Genomic DNA, 14,423 nt, shown 5'->3' with positions numbered 1-14,423 from the left:
ACTGAGCAAGAGCAGAGTATCTAACCACGCTGCTTCCCCTGTCCCACATCCATAGTTCACACACCCCTTGCCCCAGATTAAGGGGTTAATTAAGCCTAGGTTAATTTAAACTAACCAGGCAGAATATTCTGTGAGGAACCCAGGCTGTGCCCGTGCTACAGTGTTCAAGAAGCTCTTCCCATACGCTCTCGAGAGCCCTGTGCTGCTGCAGTTACTATTTTTGATACAAACCAGATGTGATATCACCTCATATTCCAGCCTTTCCTCTGGCTAAAGGATGTTCTCAGTGCTTTCTAGCAATTTCAAGTGACTTGTTTGTTTTGGGGCAGTTTTGATGGGAATAGGTCTTAAATAAGAAGCTTCCAAGAACCAAGTGAGGGAGTAAGTTGGGTCGGAACTGAAATTCTAAGCAATGAAGTCACTCCATTCAGGAAAGGTTACTGCTGAGTTGGTTCCAGAGCTGCTGTTGGGTTTGGTAATCATGCCCATGGACGGAGGAAGGCCACATTCAGGACAGTGTGCCGTTCTTTCCAACCCAAAGGGCCAGCTCTAAGAAAACAGGACACACCAGGCTGGCTTCCTGTAGAGCCTACTGAAGTCAGAGAGAAAGCAATCGAAACTCATGGACAAAAAGAAGTGTTTTGATGCTAACTTTAGTAAGTAAAGTTTTCCAGATAAAGGCAATTGCATCCATATTTAACAGCTGTTAAAGAGATAGATACACATTTAATTGCATTATATAAGGGGTGCTTTATAGTCGAGAGGAAACATTTCAAGTGTTTTAGTTCTACCTGTTTGGAATCCAGACTTTCTCCCTAGAAGATATTCCAGTTGACAAAAGGGCCTTGTGCAGATATCTGGGATCAACTGAATACATTTATTTAAAAGCAATTTTAAATATTAAAAAAGTAGAAATTAACACATACAGTACTCAAAAACTGTCACATTAAATACATGTGAATAGACATGTGTACTGATGTTTTACCTTAACATTCAATGAGAAGTCAAGATTTTAACTAGTGGCATGACCAGATCTGATTTCTGTACATGTTGATGTACTATGTAATAAAAAAATAAATAGCAACTGTTGTTCAACAGTAAATAAGACATCATCTGCAGAGCAAACTTCCCCCTCTGGGGGCACCTTCCCCTGGCCCTCCCCCCAACCCTTTATCAGCTAATTTTCCATAAAGATTTAGACTTTCCAAATACTATGTCATATACAAAATTGCAGACAGTGGCTCATTGAGTTCAAATATAATACTGTACTTAAACTCAATCAATATCATACATTTTCAGATTTCTTATGACCCACAAGAAGCCAGAATAAACAGAACTATTGTTCCCGATGGAACTCATTTCATTTTATAAAATGCATATGTATACTATTTTAAAGAGCGTAGAAAAGAATAGACATTTGACTCTACATAATTTTACATGCCTAGGTTCTCGTTATATGATTTGCTTTTATCAGTTTATTTCAAGATCACTTAAAAATACAATTGACCACAAAAGTGAATAGGTTTTGTTCTTTAATGCAACTTAAAACATTGGAGTAATGGATAAAATGGAATGCTAAATAAATGCTAAACCTGACTTCCTTTCCATAAAAAATAGACTAAAGTCTGAAATACTGGAGCTGGTAATACTGAAGATTAGATGCCAGCAGGCTCCTCACTCATGGCGTGATTATTATTACTTGTCATAAACTTTTGTTATAAATGATAAGACCATTGATAAATGCTTTGCGTTTCCTTCCATGTGGGGTTTGGACTGATACTTGTTTCTATATTAACCATGAACAGAATTAAATATTCACTGACTACAGTCTTGTAAAAGTGACTTAAAAATGGAAGCCCTCAGAGGGTCTGAGGTGTGCTTTGATGAAATGAAAATCCTTCTATGCAGCCAAGACAATCTGCTTTGAAACAGCAGCACCAGTTACTGAAGCCAAAGTAACGTTTAAAGCAAGTAACACAAAACTAGGTATGAAAGTCACGGAACCTGCTACAGACAAACCATGGGAAAAACACAACTGTGGTATGCTTCAAAAGGTAAAAAGTGATGTTGAAAGTGGCACAGGAAATAAAAAGTTTCCAGTAATACATGTACGTGTTTTCTGGCAATGCAGCTTCATCCCAGCTTCCAAGAAACCTCAGGTCCAAAGCAGCCTTCCACAGATTTTCTTAGAAATTAGCTTTGGAATGGTCTGTTACTTGGTGCTTTGAATTAAGACTATTACAGTTCAGTGAACACTACTAAAACCAGCCTGATCTGAGTTCTGTCATTAACAGCCTGATCAAATGCATGAGAGGTCACCTTAACTTCCACTTTTTAGAGCACTTAGAAATGATTTAAATTTATCCTTATATCACCACATAAGTTTTATTTTAGGTCACTAACTTTTAGTAAGGTTGAAGACAAGAGGAAAATAAAACCCCACAAACTCATTTTTCAAAGAGCCAATTCAGCTATAAACAAATACTGTTGCAAGCTCACATTGATCTGAATAGCAATTAAGTTAAAATGTTCTTTTCCTCAAATGTAGCTATATGACTACAGTACTACTTTTGTACAAAGGCAGGTTTCAAGTAAGCGTCTAAATGCATGCATAATGTCAACAGTTAACATTGTCTAGAAGTCCTTGGTTACTAAGAATTCAGTGAAAGAACCCAGCAAATTTCACATATATCTACTAAAGAACAAGAGGACTCATTTTCATTAAAAGAAGGTTTCGAATGAAAGAAATTGGTAACTTTTGATAGTGAGGTAATATCACAGGGGAACTGCAATCACAGTTTGGCATAGGTCCACGTCATAGAAACATGAAATGCTGTGTGCACGCAGTAAAACATTACTGTTATCTGTAAAGTCAGTGAATATTTGTCTTCATAATTACACTGAACTGAGCACTATATTAAATAAATACCAAAGTGGGTTTCATAGCTGTAAACTGCATACACTTAGAAACTGCAGACTGGTTTTTAAAGTCTCCAAAACCATTCACTCATTCTAACTTTCTGCTAATTGTATATTGAGAATACCGAGTTATTAGGAACAGTCATTTCTGTACAGTTACATGGTTGACAGAAACCACCTATGTTTGGAAAGCTGGCAGTTCCTAGACAGAGATGTAAGTGCTAGATGCCGAGGATGGCTTCAACAAACCCAATAAGGCGTGCCAGGTTCCAAGGCTACCATAATACTGGCAAAGGCAGAATAACACAGTATATTTACAATACATATAATTCAACCTCATGAGGTGAAAACTTAAATGAATCCTTAATTTGTAACAGCAGCTATATATACAATTGTGCACAGGATTACAGGGAGGCAGCAGCGTTCGCTTTTGCTAAAAAGCCCGTCTTGCATGAAGAATGTGCAATGCTCAAGTTTAGGATGGGTTTTGTTTATTTGTTTTTACTAGTCTGACAGAATGTGCACAAAGGACACCGGGAAGACCCCTTTCCTCTCTGGCTGTCCTTCGATGTGGCCAATCTGCAACACAGGAGAAAAATGTACATAGATACATACAGACTTCATAGACTTCATTTACCTCAGTCAAAAGCAGCAGAACCACACGGATCCTACAGAGCCTTTGGAACTCCTTGGACACTTTATAGCAGACCACAGTTAATATTTACATCTATCAGACACTGAGCCGACTAAATCTAAAGAAAACAAACCTGCAGGTTTTTTAGAAACCTACACACATCACTGAATGTCAAGTATCTCACCAAAACGGAAGCCTGATCTTTCTTTTGTCTGATAGACTTTGAGTAACGAGATCTACATCTCTGAAACCATTCATCTTCGTTAACTGAATAAAGCCTAAACATCTCACTAAAGGGAAATGTCTGCTACAGTTGTGAAGTTATGATAATCTGCATGCTTCGCTTACTTAAAGTGATAAAATACCAGCTATTTTCTCATTGAGTTAGTGTTGCTCCTAATGATTTATGTGCATATTAGTATTTATCACGCTGTGGCCTGATAAATACCCTTCATGTAGAACTTCAATAGCCAGCCAACTTCTAGAAAAAATTAGTAATAATGGAACTTCACATGTTTAAAATGGAGAGTTATAAATAACTGTCAAACTGATACAGCACTGGAGCAGCAGTCTTGACTGAGCACAGAAGCCTCTTCTGCTGCAGTGCTGCTCACTGCTTTCAGAATAATAGTGTACCTCCTTCCTCTTCCCCACGCTAACAAAATGGGAAGGGGAAACATGCAGGGCCGGCCATTTCCTCTTGTAAAGCCAAATTTTTGAAGCATATGAGTCAACAGCCCTCGTTTCCCTTCTCAGAAACATTCAGATTGCAGCACCTCATGGAACTTCTCGGGTCTTAAAAAGCCACTTCACAAAACAGTTTCAGCAATGAATGCAGCTATAATCAGGGACTGGATGATACAGTTAATACAGCAGGTTTCCACTGGACATTGCTCCTTTTTGATGCCACCTTTTCATCTGAAAATCTTCCATGCTTAAATCATGAGTGAGGCAAAACCACATAGCTAGAATTAAACCAGGAAAGGTTGTGCTGCACTCTTGGATTAGGAGATCATAGGCAGCATTTCTTTTAATCAAGATGAAAACTGTCTCATTTTCCCCAATAGTAATTGTTAGGTAGGGAAATAAGATGTAGCAGGGCTTTGGAGGCAAGAAGCAGAGTGTCAAGGGAGGGCTGGAGCCTTCAACTGGGGTTGAAAAACCCCTGGTGTTAGCACTTAAGAACCAAAGACAGAGTAGGACACAAACCAGTGGCACAGGAGGGAAGAAGGGAATGTTAACTACCTTTCATTTAAGGAGGAAAACCAAGAGCTTACAGCACCAATTACTAATGGTTTTTCAGACTTCCATCAACCCCTGTAGGTACAACTTAACATTTCCGGTGAACTGAAGATAATTATGTATCTCATTATATAATTATACATATAATTATGTATCTCATTTTTCATGAGGGGTGTAAACATGCTAAACGGAGTAAAAATCACCACTTCCTCATTTAATGGCAGGCTAGTGTGCACTGCAAAGAGTGACATACATAAATTACATGTTGTTATGAGCCAGACAAAAAGCCAAACTCATTCAGGATGGTTCTAACAGACTCCCAGGAAGAGACAGGCCCTACCAGAGAAAGAGGTTTTTCCCCTAATAAAGGTTTGAGTGCTGGATGTTAGCTCAGGCAAAACACTGCCAAAACCAAATAAAACCCCACCACCCACTAGCCAAAATAATGACAAAGCCTCCAAATTTGGGGGAAAAAAAACAAACAACATTCCTTTAGAGGTCATAAAGAAGTTACGTGGGACTATGAAAGGAAAAGATACATACCCACCACTCTTGGTCCTCTTCACCAGTTACAATAATTACTTCTCCTTCAACAAATGTGAGCTCATCATCATTATCTGCCTGACAGTCATAAATGGTCTTCACTCGCCTAACTTTGTTTTTCCCCTAAAAATAGAATGAAGTTTTAGATGAAGGACATGAGGAACAGTGACAGCATATATATGGTAGGAATTTTGCCTTGTAGTTATGGTTTATTTTACAAGAAGGTGAAGATGACAAAATTGCTTTTCCTGCAATCAGGGACATACAATCAAAAAACTCTGCTTCAACAAGGATAGATACTAAAACAAAATAATACTACTACTGAAATTATCTGCCCAGGTTTTCTTCTTCTTAAGATTCAGAACTCCCAAAGAGACTTTAACATGTAGTTCATGGCTTAAATAACTTGTGCTTCCTCCAGTAAAGGAAGTTTAAATGACATCTTCACATTGTTCCAGTCCACAAAACCCTTTTTCTCCTGTAATACACACTTCATTTAAAAAAATCCACCATGAGCAGAAGATTAAATCCAGCTTCATCTAAAGGTTACAAGAGAGGTGAGGGCTGAGCAAAATGCTGCACTGAAATACCAGTACTCCTTACAGTTTTGGATCTAGTGCAGTAATACAGTATCCTTTGATTTCAGATGTGCTTATAGGACTGGAAATCATTGTGTGATTTCTCATCCACAATGCTAGCCATTTCTTATGAAAAGAATCTTAGTTTCAAGATGGCAGTACTAGTTAGTGATGAAAAGTCACAATAGATATTCTTACAGCTCTACCATTCTGAATCCAAGTGTTTTCTAGGTCAGATTTTGCTGCAGCCTGCTAATTCATATGAAAAACCCTGAGCCATGGACTCCTCCCCGAACATATGCTGCTCACAGCAGGGAAAATGCTTTAAATTATTTCCAAATACAGAAAGGAAACTTCACAGCAAAACACTTCTGCTACTTCATATTCCTGTATCTTCATACCCACACTTCTTCAAAGCCTACAGTGCCTTCTTTGAACAGAAGTAGTTAGATAACAAGAGTGCAAAAAAAAAAAAAGACCAAGAAGAGCACAAGGTGATGAGAAGCAGAAGGGCTACAAAGGAAAAAGTCAGCAGGTTTAGAGGAATTTGAGCCAAAATTAACTTCACGGAGGAAATTTCCTAGCGAGCCTTCTCTGCGCTGTTGCCTACCCACTCAAATACCTCTGCGCTTTGGCAAGACCCATTCCCTGCAGATTAACAAGGACACGGCAAAGAGCATTCATACTCAAGGTACAGGAACATAACAATTGGAGAGGGCTCTAAGGGACAGAGCAGTTAACAACGTAACACTAAGAAAACCCATACTCAAGGCAAATGAACAGAAAGTGAAGTTCAGATGAGATCAAAGGGGATTTTTACTGCAAAGCTTTGCTGCAGCAGGAAGTTACTTCAAAGAAGAGTTTCTCTTTTTTAAACAAATTAATGTAATTTGAACAAAAATCTCAACTATCCCCAGGGACCGGGATTCAATCTGAATGGGTATTTGGGGCCAGGCCCAGCTTTCAGCTCCACAGAACCTTTGCAAAGTAAGAGCGCTTCCAGTCAGCCCTCCTGTGATGAAGGGAAGCAACTACTTCTGCCAGATCAAAATTGTCTCTCAATGAAAAGACTTAAGAAAGTTAAATTCCTGTAAACTTAGAGGACTGCTTGCAGCTCAGCTTGTAAGAACACATGAAAAATGTCAGCAATTGCTCCTGGTTCCTTCAGATTAGCACCACAGATGACACATTCTATTCTTCTCACTTAGAGTGGTAAAAAGCAGCATTCAAGCCCACGACGTATTTAATCTTGGGAAGGTTTAAAAAAGGGATGGATCTGAAGAGAGTACGTTTTCCAGAACATAGTCTGGGGCACTGGTCTGTAAAGAAATACAAGGAATTCCAGGACATGTAATTTGCAACTATAAAACAAATGCCTGTCCCCCCCCCCCAGTCCTTTATTCAGTATCAGTACTTATTAAGAAGAGATTTTATGCTTAAGACTGAATACTGATCAACTGCTTTCCTTGGGTTAGTCTGAAACAGCAGTGATGGCAAAGGCAGTTCCCAGTTAACAGTTGGACCCAATGATCTTGAAGGTCTTTTCCAACCTAAATGATTCTATCCCTCTGTGGTCATTAATAATTGCTCCATCCTCTTATTTTAATTCAACACTTTGTTTAAAACCAACTATTTTGTCTCCATTACAGAAAACACACACACACAAAAGAACACTCAAGTGCTCAGTGTAAATTTAGAAGCACTCAGAGTACATTTCATTTCCTTAAAAACATCCTTCCGAGTCCTTCTGTATTAGCAGCATTTGTGGTTTTTACCTAATAATTCTGAACAATTGATTTTTTAGAACTTCCAATACAAAACTGGTGCTCATCTATGCAGTGGCTAAATAGCCAAAGCCAAGAGTGAAGTGCCAGCAAGGACTAGCGGCCCCGGTCTTACTGCTGCACTGATGGCACACTCAGCAGTTTGTGTGCAGAGGATATAGCCAGGTGAGATACATTTAAGAGGAATTCTTGCACCTTATTACTTGAGCAAGAGACAGAAGTGTGCATGCAATGTGTAAAAAACTGGTAAGTAATCATCATGGATACACCATAATGTTATCACTGCAGAAAAAATGGAACTATTTCACTTCCTGCACATGTGAAAACAGCTGAATTTGGAGAACACATCTTTACTCAGAATTTTTCTGTATCGGGTAGGATGAGAATCTAAATAAACCCCTGAAACAACTAATCACTATTTGCTTTCTGTACTCTTTAATAAAGTGACAAATAGCTGAGAATGTCCAGCAATATTTGCCTGCTTATATTTAAAAATATGCAGTAAACAAAGCATGGTTGCAGACACCTTTTGATCAGATCCCTGTACTATTTTATTTAACCTCCAGAATACTCAGGAAGCCCAAGGAACAACCCTGTTGTTCATTCTCAATTCAGACAGGGGCTTACAGACAAGTCCATGACAGAAGCTGAGCAGTGATGACTCCAGAGAAAGAGTCCTCAGACCAACACAAGGGAGAAACTCACCCTTTGCGTTCAGTGAAAGAGTGGAAGTCTTATTTCCTTTACCTAAGTGCTTTGCATAGCCAATTTGATAAGCATAACCATCTCCTTTCTGATGTATTCTTAATGACGAAAAACCTTAAGAGAGCTGCTCTGAAGTTTCATAAAATTATTTCAATATACATATGCATGAAGAATCCTCTGTTGGATGGAAATGGCACTGGTTAGCAAGATGAACAGGAAGATGAACTGGGGGCTGAACAAAGAGACTTGGAATGGAGTTATAACTCCAGCTCTCGCACTACAAACCATCCAGCAATGTCAGTTTTGACACTTCACCATTATAGCTGAACCTTTGTTAACTACTTCAATGCATCACATTAAATACAACAGGAACATGTATTTACTAGTTTGTCACAGTTAACTTTACCAGAATGTATATGTATTTGGGATTTGTAAGCTGTAATAGGGATGTTAAGCATGCATTGGAAGTAGACAAAAAACCTCTAAGGCATAGACAGCAGTGAGCAAAGACAACAGAAACAAACACCAATCGATTCAGAATTGTAACAAGCACAGACAAAAATGCCCGAGCTCCCTAATGCATCTAAACAAACTGTCATGCTCCCAAAGCTATCGTTTTATGCTACTAGTACTTGTTTCAGTATTCAAGAGGCCTTGTAAACCCCCAGCATTTGCTGAAGCTTCTTGGGAGCACAAAGAGAACTCCTTATTCCCCATCCTACCCCATAACGTTCTGTTGCTTTGTGTGCATAGCTCAAAGATGGGGATTTTTTTTTTGCACAGATAGTCCTGCAGTAACTTCAAAACCTCCCATGGTTACTTTAAATGAGCTGGAATAACACCTACCATGTTAATTTTCCTGGGCAGTGGCACAGGGGTTTCTGGCAGGGCGTGTGTTATGTCATTAGACTCTTCAGATGCTTGCCTTTGGACGGTGTCTCTAGATTGTACATTTGGAGAAAGATCTAAGGAGTGAGATTTCTGATTTGCCTCTGAGGGCTGAGGCTTCGGTGATGCTTCTCCACCTTGGGTTTTAGCCAACAGCTCTCCCAGCTGAGGTTTTGGAGGAAGGTCCTTCATTTGCGGCTTTGGAGGTAAGTCTCCAAGTTGTGGTTTTGGTGGCAAGTCTCCGAGCTGAGGCTTTGGGGGCAGTTCTCCAGGCTTTGGGGGTAAATCTACCACTTGAGGTTTCTGAGTTAATTCCAGGGGCAGAGGCTTTGGGGGCAAGTCTCCAGGCTGTGGTTTCTGTGGTATATCGATGGACAGCGAGGGCTTCTGAAACATTTCCGTGTGCTGATGGGATTTATCTATTGAAAGGTGATGACTGGTTTCTATTTTTCTTAGTGCCACTAAAACAGAAGAGCATAACAATGGGTTTTCACCATCTCATTTTAATATTAAAGAACTTAAGCACATATCAAAACCGTAATTGCGTAAATGACCACATGTTCACTGAGCACTGTTAACTGCCCATAGGTTCCCCTAGTTCATGGCAAATGCAAGGGAACACACCTTGATGTAACCCTCTTTCACTGAGGTCTCATTTTATTGCTCCTCCTGGAGGCCATGAGTGCTTAATCCAACAGCTACTAGATGTCAATTTATAGATTAAATACTTAAGAAGCAATAAAGTGATCTTGTAATGGACCTAAATCAGAAAGTATTAAATATAAGCTACTGTCATGACTGCAATGAAAATTCTCTTTTAATGACAATTATTCATATATACAGTTGAACTGCATACAAAACCCCCTGACTCGGAGGATTAGTACCTATAAAATCTTAAAGAAGAGAGTGAATGAGCACGAATGGGTCTATACAGTGTACAGAATACGTATTACAGACATTAAAATTAAAAATAGTATTTAATTATTGTAAATATTTACAATTTAGTGAAGAGGAGACATTTTCAAATGTGTATTTTGCAGATTTTATGGAAAGGAATTGAAAATAGCTTTTCCAAATCGTTTTTTTTTCCAGTGTCATGTGCTGATTCTACTGCTAGTTCCTTAAGAAAACTTGACTGAAATCCACATTAAAAACAAGCCCATAAGAACACAACAACCCCCACCAAAACCAAACAACTCTGCATTAAAACAGATGAAAGGGAACAGGAGAGAAAATAGTTACAGCCCATGATGAAAGCAACACATTTTGACTAGAAGGAATAATTTCTTATTGTGTTCAGCACTGCTTTAGTGTCATTATTCTACCAGCCAAAAAGGTGTCCTGGAAGCAGCAAAACTCCCTTTGGATATCACCTACTGCAATAACACTTCCATGCTGTATTTATATTTACAGCTCACACCCCCCCCCCCCCCAACTTTGCATAATTTCCATGAAAGAAATTGTATAGCTACTATCAGATACCTCATTTTAGAAAATGCCTGTGCTGATACCTGCATATGGCTTTGTCTCTTAAGACTTATCTACTAGCAAATGTAAAACACTGATCATCCACATTGGTTTGAGGCTTAAGTAAATGAGATGAAAAAAATGTCAGTAGCCCTTAAAGTGCTTTGATTGAGCCCATCTTAAGTTTTCAGCTGTATAATTTGAAATCAAGGAAGTGCTGTCTTTGCAGTGGTGCCCTATCGCATCATTGGTGTCTCTTTCAAAAGATGATACCAGGTCATAGTAACTAATTTAATAAAGTTGAAATCCCATATTTGCATTTTCTGTTAAAATGATTTGCACTCTCGGGCACCCCACTTCTGAAGTTTGGGCAGGCATCACTTCCTGATCTTCAGGCTTTGTGGTGATGATCCACTCGCACAGACAGAACATCTTTTTGATGGACTCTATCAGAGCTACAAGGTAGGTATACGTTCAACTTTACAATCAATTACTGCAAGAACTCAACTAAATAAAACCTGCTCTGTGAGTTTAAAGAGAGACTAGAAAAAACATTTCTAAGAAGGAAGGGCCATAAGGTGTTCATTGGGATGAGGGGCTCAGCAAGTCTGTCACTCAGTGAGCATGTAACAACACCTGATTCTTTTCAAAGTTGTTGTAAGGAGAACAACCCTGACCACCAAAACATGGCAATGGACATAACTTGCTTCAAGGTATCAAGAAATTTCACTTATGGATATTAGGAAGGAGAAAAAAAACCTGACCAATGAAAGCAGCCAAAGATAGAAAAAACAGAAGCCCCGGGAAGTTATGCATGGAGAGCCTCAAAATGTGACTGGACACAGCCATGGCAACCTGCTCTCATGTCAGAAAGTTGGTCCTGCTCCGAGTGCTGGATTGGACCAGCCCTGAGGTCTCTTCCAGCTTCAGTTAGTTTATGATATTTTTTAATTGTATTTTCCACAGGTCTAACTGTTCTTTTAGTTTAATAAAAACCTTCCCGATATTGGTGAATCCTCTATGGCTTTTGCTAAGCTTTTGTGGTTTGTGCATTTTAGAAATACAACTTTTGCTGAAAAGTCCCATATATTTAAACCAAGCATCTACTTTCACACGTATTTAAAAGATGCCATTATGAGAACACCCACAAAGAGACCTCTTACCTTTTTGAGGTAGTTTGGGAAGAACTCTAGGGCCAAGTGCAGTCTTTGCAGTCCCAGTGCTAAATCAACGGATGTGACTTGTTAGTGCTTTCATGCTGTTATAAAGTATACTCAAAACACTGTTAAGAATTAACTGCTTTTACACAGATAAAGACATACAAACCCCACACGGCTTTAATGCTAAAGGGCAGATTTATTCTACAAACTCTGGTATGTGCAAAACTGTACTTTAAAAGCAGGTGAAGCTGAAAGACCAGCTGAGAGGGCAGATCCAGAACTTTAAGGAAAACTTGGCTCTTTAAAATAACCATACCGAAGCATTCAAAACAATTTGTGCTTTATGTCAGTGGTTTGAAGTTTCCCAGGACTAAGCCTATGCCTTGTAGCCTACTGCATGAGTATGAGACTGTATTACCCATAAACTGCAGCCGCATCAGGAAACAAAGCCTCGGCTACTCTGAGGGAATACTGATAATTGTGGAAAAACAACAGGGTTTACTTGCCAGCCCGTGTTACAGCTGTGTTGGCTATTTATAGGAGTAAACAACAATACAAGCAGGAGTTGTGAGTAATTTGTTACAGCACAAAAATCTGAGATAGTTGCACACTGCCAAAACTTTCCATCTAAGCTTTCTGTTGTAGGCAATGTTTTGTCAGAATTAACACCAGGCTGGCTCAGATTCACAAACCTGGCACATGAGGGCAAAACATGTTACAAGTTCCAACAGAACCCACCAAGTTTCTTCTACTAAAACCACATTCAGTTCACTTTTATAGAAAAGGAGAGTGGAAGAAAAAACAAAAGCCAATTGATTTAAGGCATAAAAATCAAGCAATCGATAATCAAATGAAAACCAGTATCACCTCAAAATAGTTACTCAAAACATGAGGGAAAAGAAAAATGGGTGAGGAAGTTGCCAGAATAAGTTCAAGAGAGCGGAGTGTCTTCTGCATCAAACAGCCTTGATTCTGGTGTTGTCTCCACAGCTAACATCTCAAAACGAGTATGACTAATTTTGATTTCCTAGCTTTTCTTAAATAGTCAAAATATATCATGATACAAAACTGAAAGAACAGCCAAGCTCAGTCTTGATTCACCAAATAATTACCTCAGCCTTTATCTAATGCCATCAAACACGAGAACCACACTTCTACCCTTGTCTTACAAGCACCAAGTATGGCACCAGCTCTTTGCGCTGTAGGAACGTCACCACTTTCTCTCTGAATACCCAGTGCCACCTGATGGATTCAGCCAACATGGCAAGTCAGTTGTGCCACCACCACCACGTCCCCTGCCTGTCCTGACAGGGCAGATCACAGACTGAGGAGTGTCCAGAAAGGCTACCTATACATCTTGTTCTGTGATTTGTTTGACATTACACATCCACCTCCAGTCACGGCCTGATCGCGCACACTGTGGTCATGCACAGTCTCTGTTGTATTGCCCAAGGCACATGTTTATTAGAATTACCATGCTTTTTGAACCTCAGGATTTTGGAATCACAATACTGATAAAGGAGTAGCAAATACCAAGTGACAGGGATGTATGGTTATCCTTACTCCTGCAGCTATTGAAGAAGACACTTGTAATGCACTGACCTGATGAACTATGAGCTAAAAGCAGTTTGTGGTATTACAGCTTACACAGTGTGTGTCAGCACAGACTGGCAAACAGTTAAGCTGGACAAGTGAGATGAATTCTCTCTCTTACAGAGCTGTCTCTGATGCCAGCCTGTACCCAGAGTGACACTCCTGCAGCTGAAGGAGTGAGACCTCACACTGAAGCACATAAAAATCAAATACAGGACACATGAAAAGAAAACTTTTGTCCTGCCGGACTGCAGTCTGAGGCAGCATTCCCCAGCTCAGAGAGTGCTTGTGTAGGAGCAGTAGATAGATTCTGGTGCAAGTTGTTCTGCCCATCCCTCTCAAAGGATGAATTGTGTCTGGACAGCTATGAACCAAGCGTAGGAGGCTCGATGAAGCCAAAGTATTTGCATGGTAGTCAGGCATGCAGAAAACTAATGAAGAAACATAGCTAGGATTTTACTTCATATGAAAGGCAATTTCTTTTCTACTTTATAAATGAGTTATCCTTAGATAAATTTTCATCTTTGTCTTCATATACACAGATTTTACCTTGACTGCTGAGACATCCCCTCAAACTTGTTTGCAGCCTTAGTTGAAGGTGGGCCCAAATCATTACCTGAGGTGAAAGAAGCACAATTTAAAGAAAATTATCATTATGATAACTGAAATATAATCACCGGAGGGTGCAACTTCAGGCGAAGTACACATTCGTCCAAGTATCCTCTATACAACATGTCTAGAGATGTTAAACATCATTGTTTACTAATAGCTTTGTAACTGAAAAAACAGCAGGGACAGTAATAATCCAACTTGACCTTACATATAACACAGCTTAAAACAATTTACTGGTAGCTCACATCTGCTGGCAGGGAAAGACTGAATGACATTGCTGAGTTAGTGCTCTAGGGCA

At 39.4% G+C, this 14,423-nt stretch overlaps 1 protein-coding gene across 4 annotated transcripts in view; it reads right to left on the bottom strand.

Annotated features, from left to right (window-relative positions):
- Positions 1–637: 637 nt before the first annotated feature.
- The window catches only part of ASAP1 (ArfGAP with SH3 domain, ankyrin repeat and PH domain 1), a 149,136-nt gene continuing 135,350 nt past the window's right edge, over positions 638–14,423 (bottom strand). For all 4 annotated transcript variants that reach the window (XM_062627013.1, XM_062627011.1, XM_062627010.1 and 1 more), the window contains 5 exons: positions 14,063–14,129; positions 11,924–11,982; positions 9,252–9,754; positions 5,339–5,461; positions 638–3,498 (listed from right to left, as the gene is read on the bottom strand). In XM_062627013.1, the coding sequence (XP_062482997.1) occupies positions 3,424–3,498; positions 5,339–5,461; positions 9,252–9,754; positions 11,924–11,982; positions 14,063–14,129 (827 nt within the window). In that variant the 3' untranslated portion in view covers positions 638–3,423. The remainder of the gene's footprint in view (positions 3,499–5,338; positions 5,462–9,251; positions 9,755–11,923; positions 11,983–14,062; positions 14,130–14,423) is intronic.

This window comes from Pezoporus occidentalis, unplaced genomic scaffold (genome assembly GCF_034315485.1).
Source record: "Pezoporus occidentalis ecotype Australia unplaced genomic scaffold, CSIRO_AGI_Poc_V1 ctg3, whole genome shotgun sequence".
NCBI classification, from domain to species: Eukaryota; Metazoa; Chordata; class Aves; order Psittaciformes; family Psittacidae; genus Pezoporus; species Pezoporus occidentalis.
Note: the sequence above shows the minus strand (reverse complement) of the source record. Positions and strands in the feature narration are given on the sequence as shown.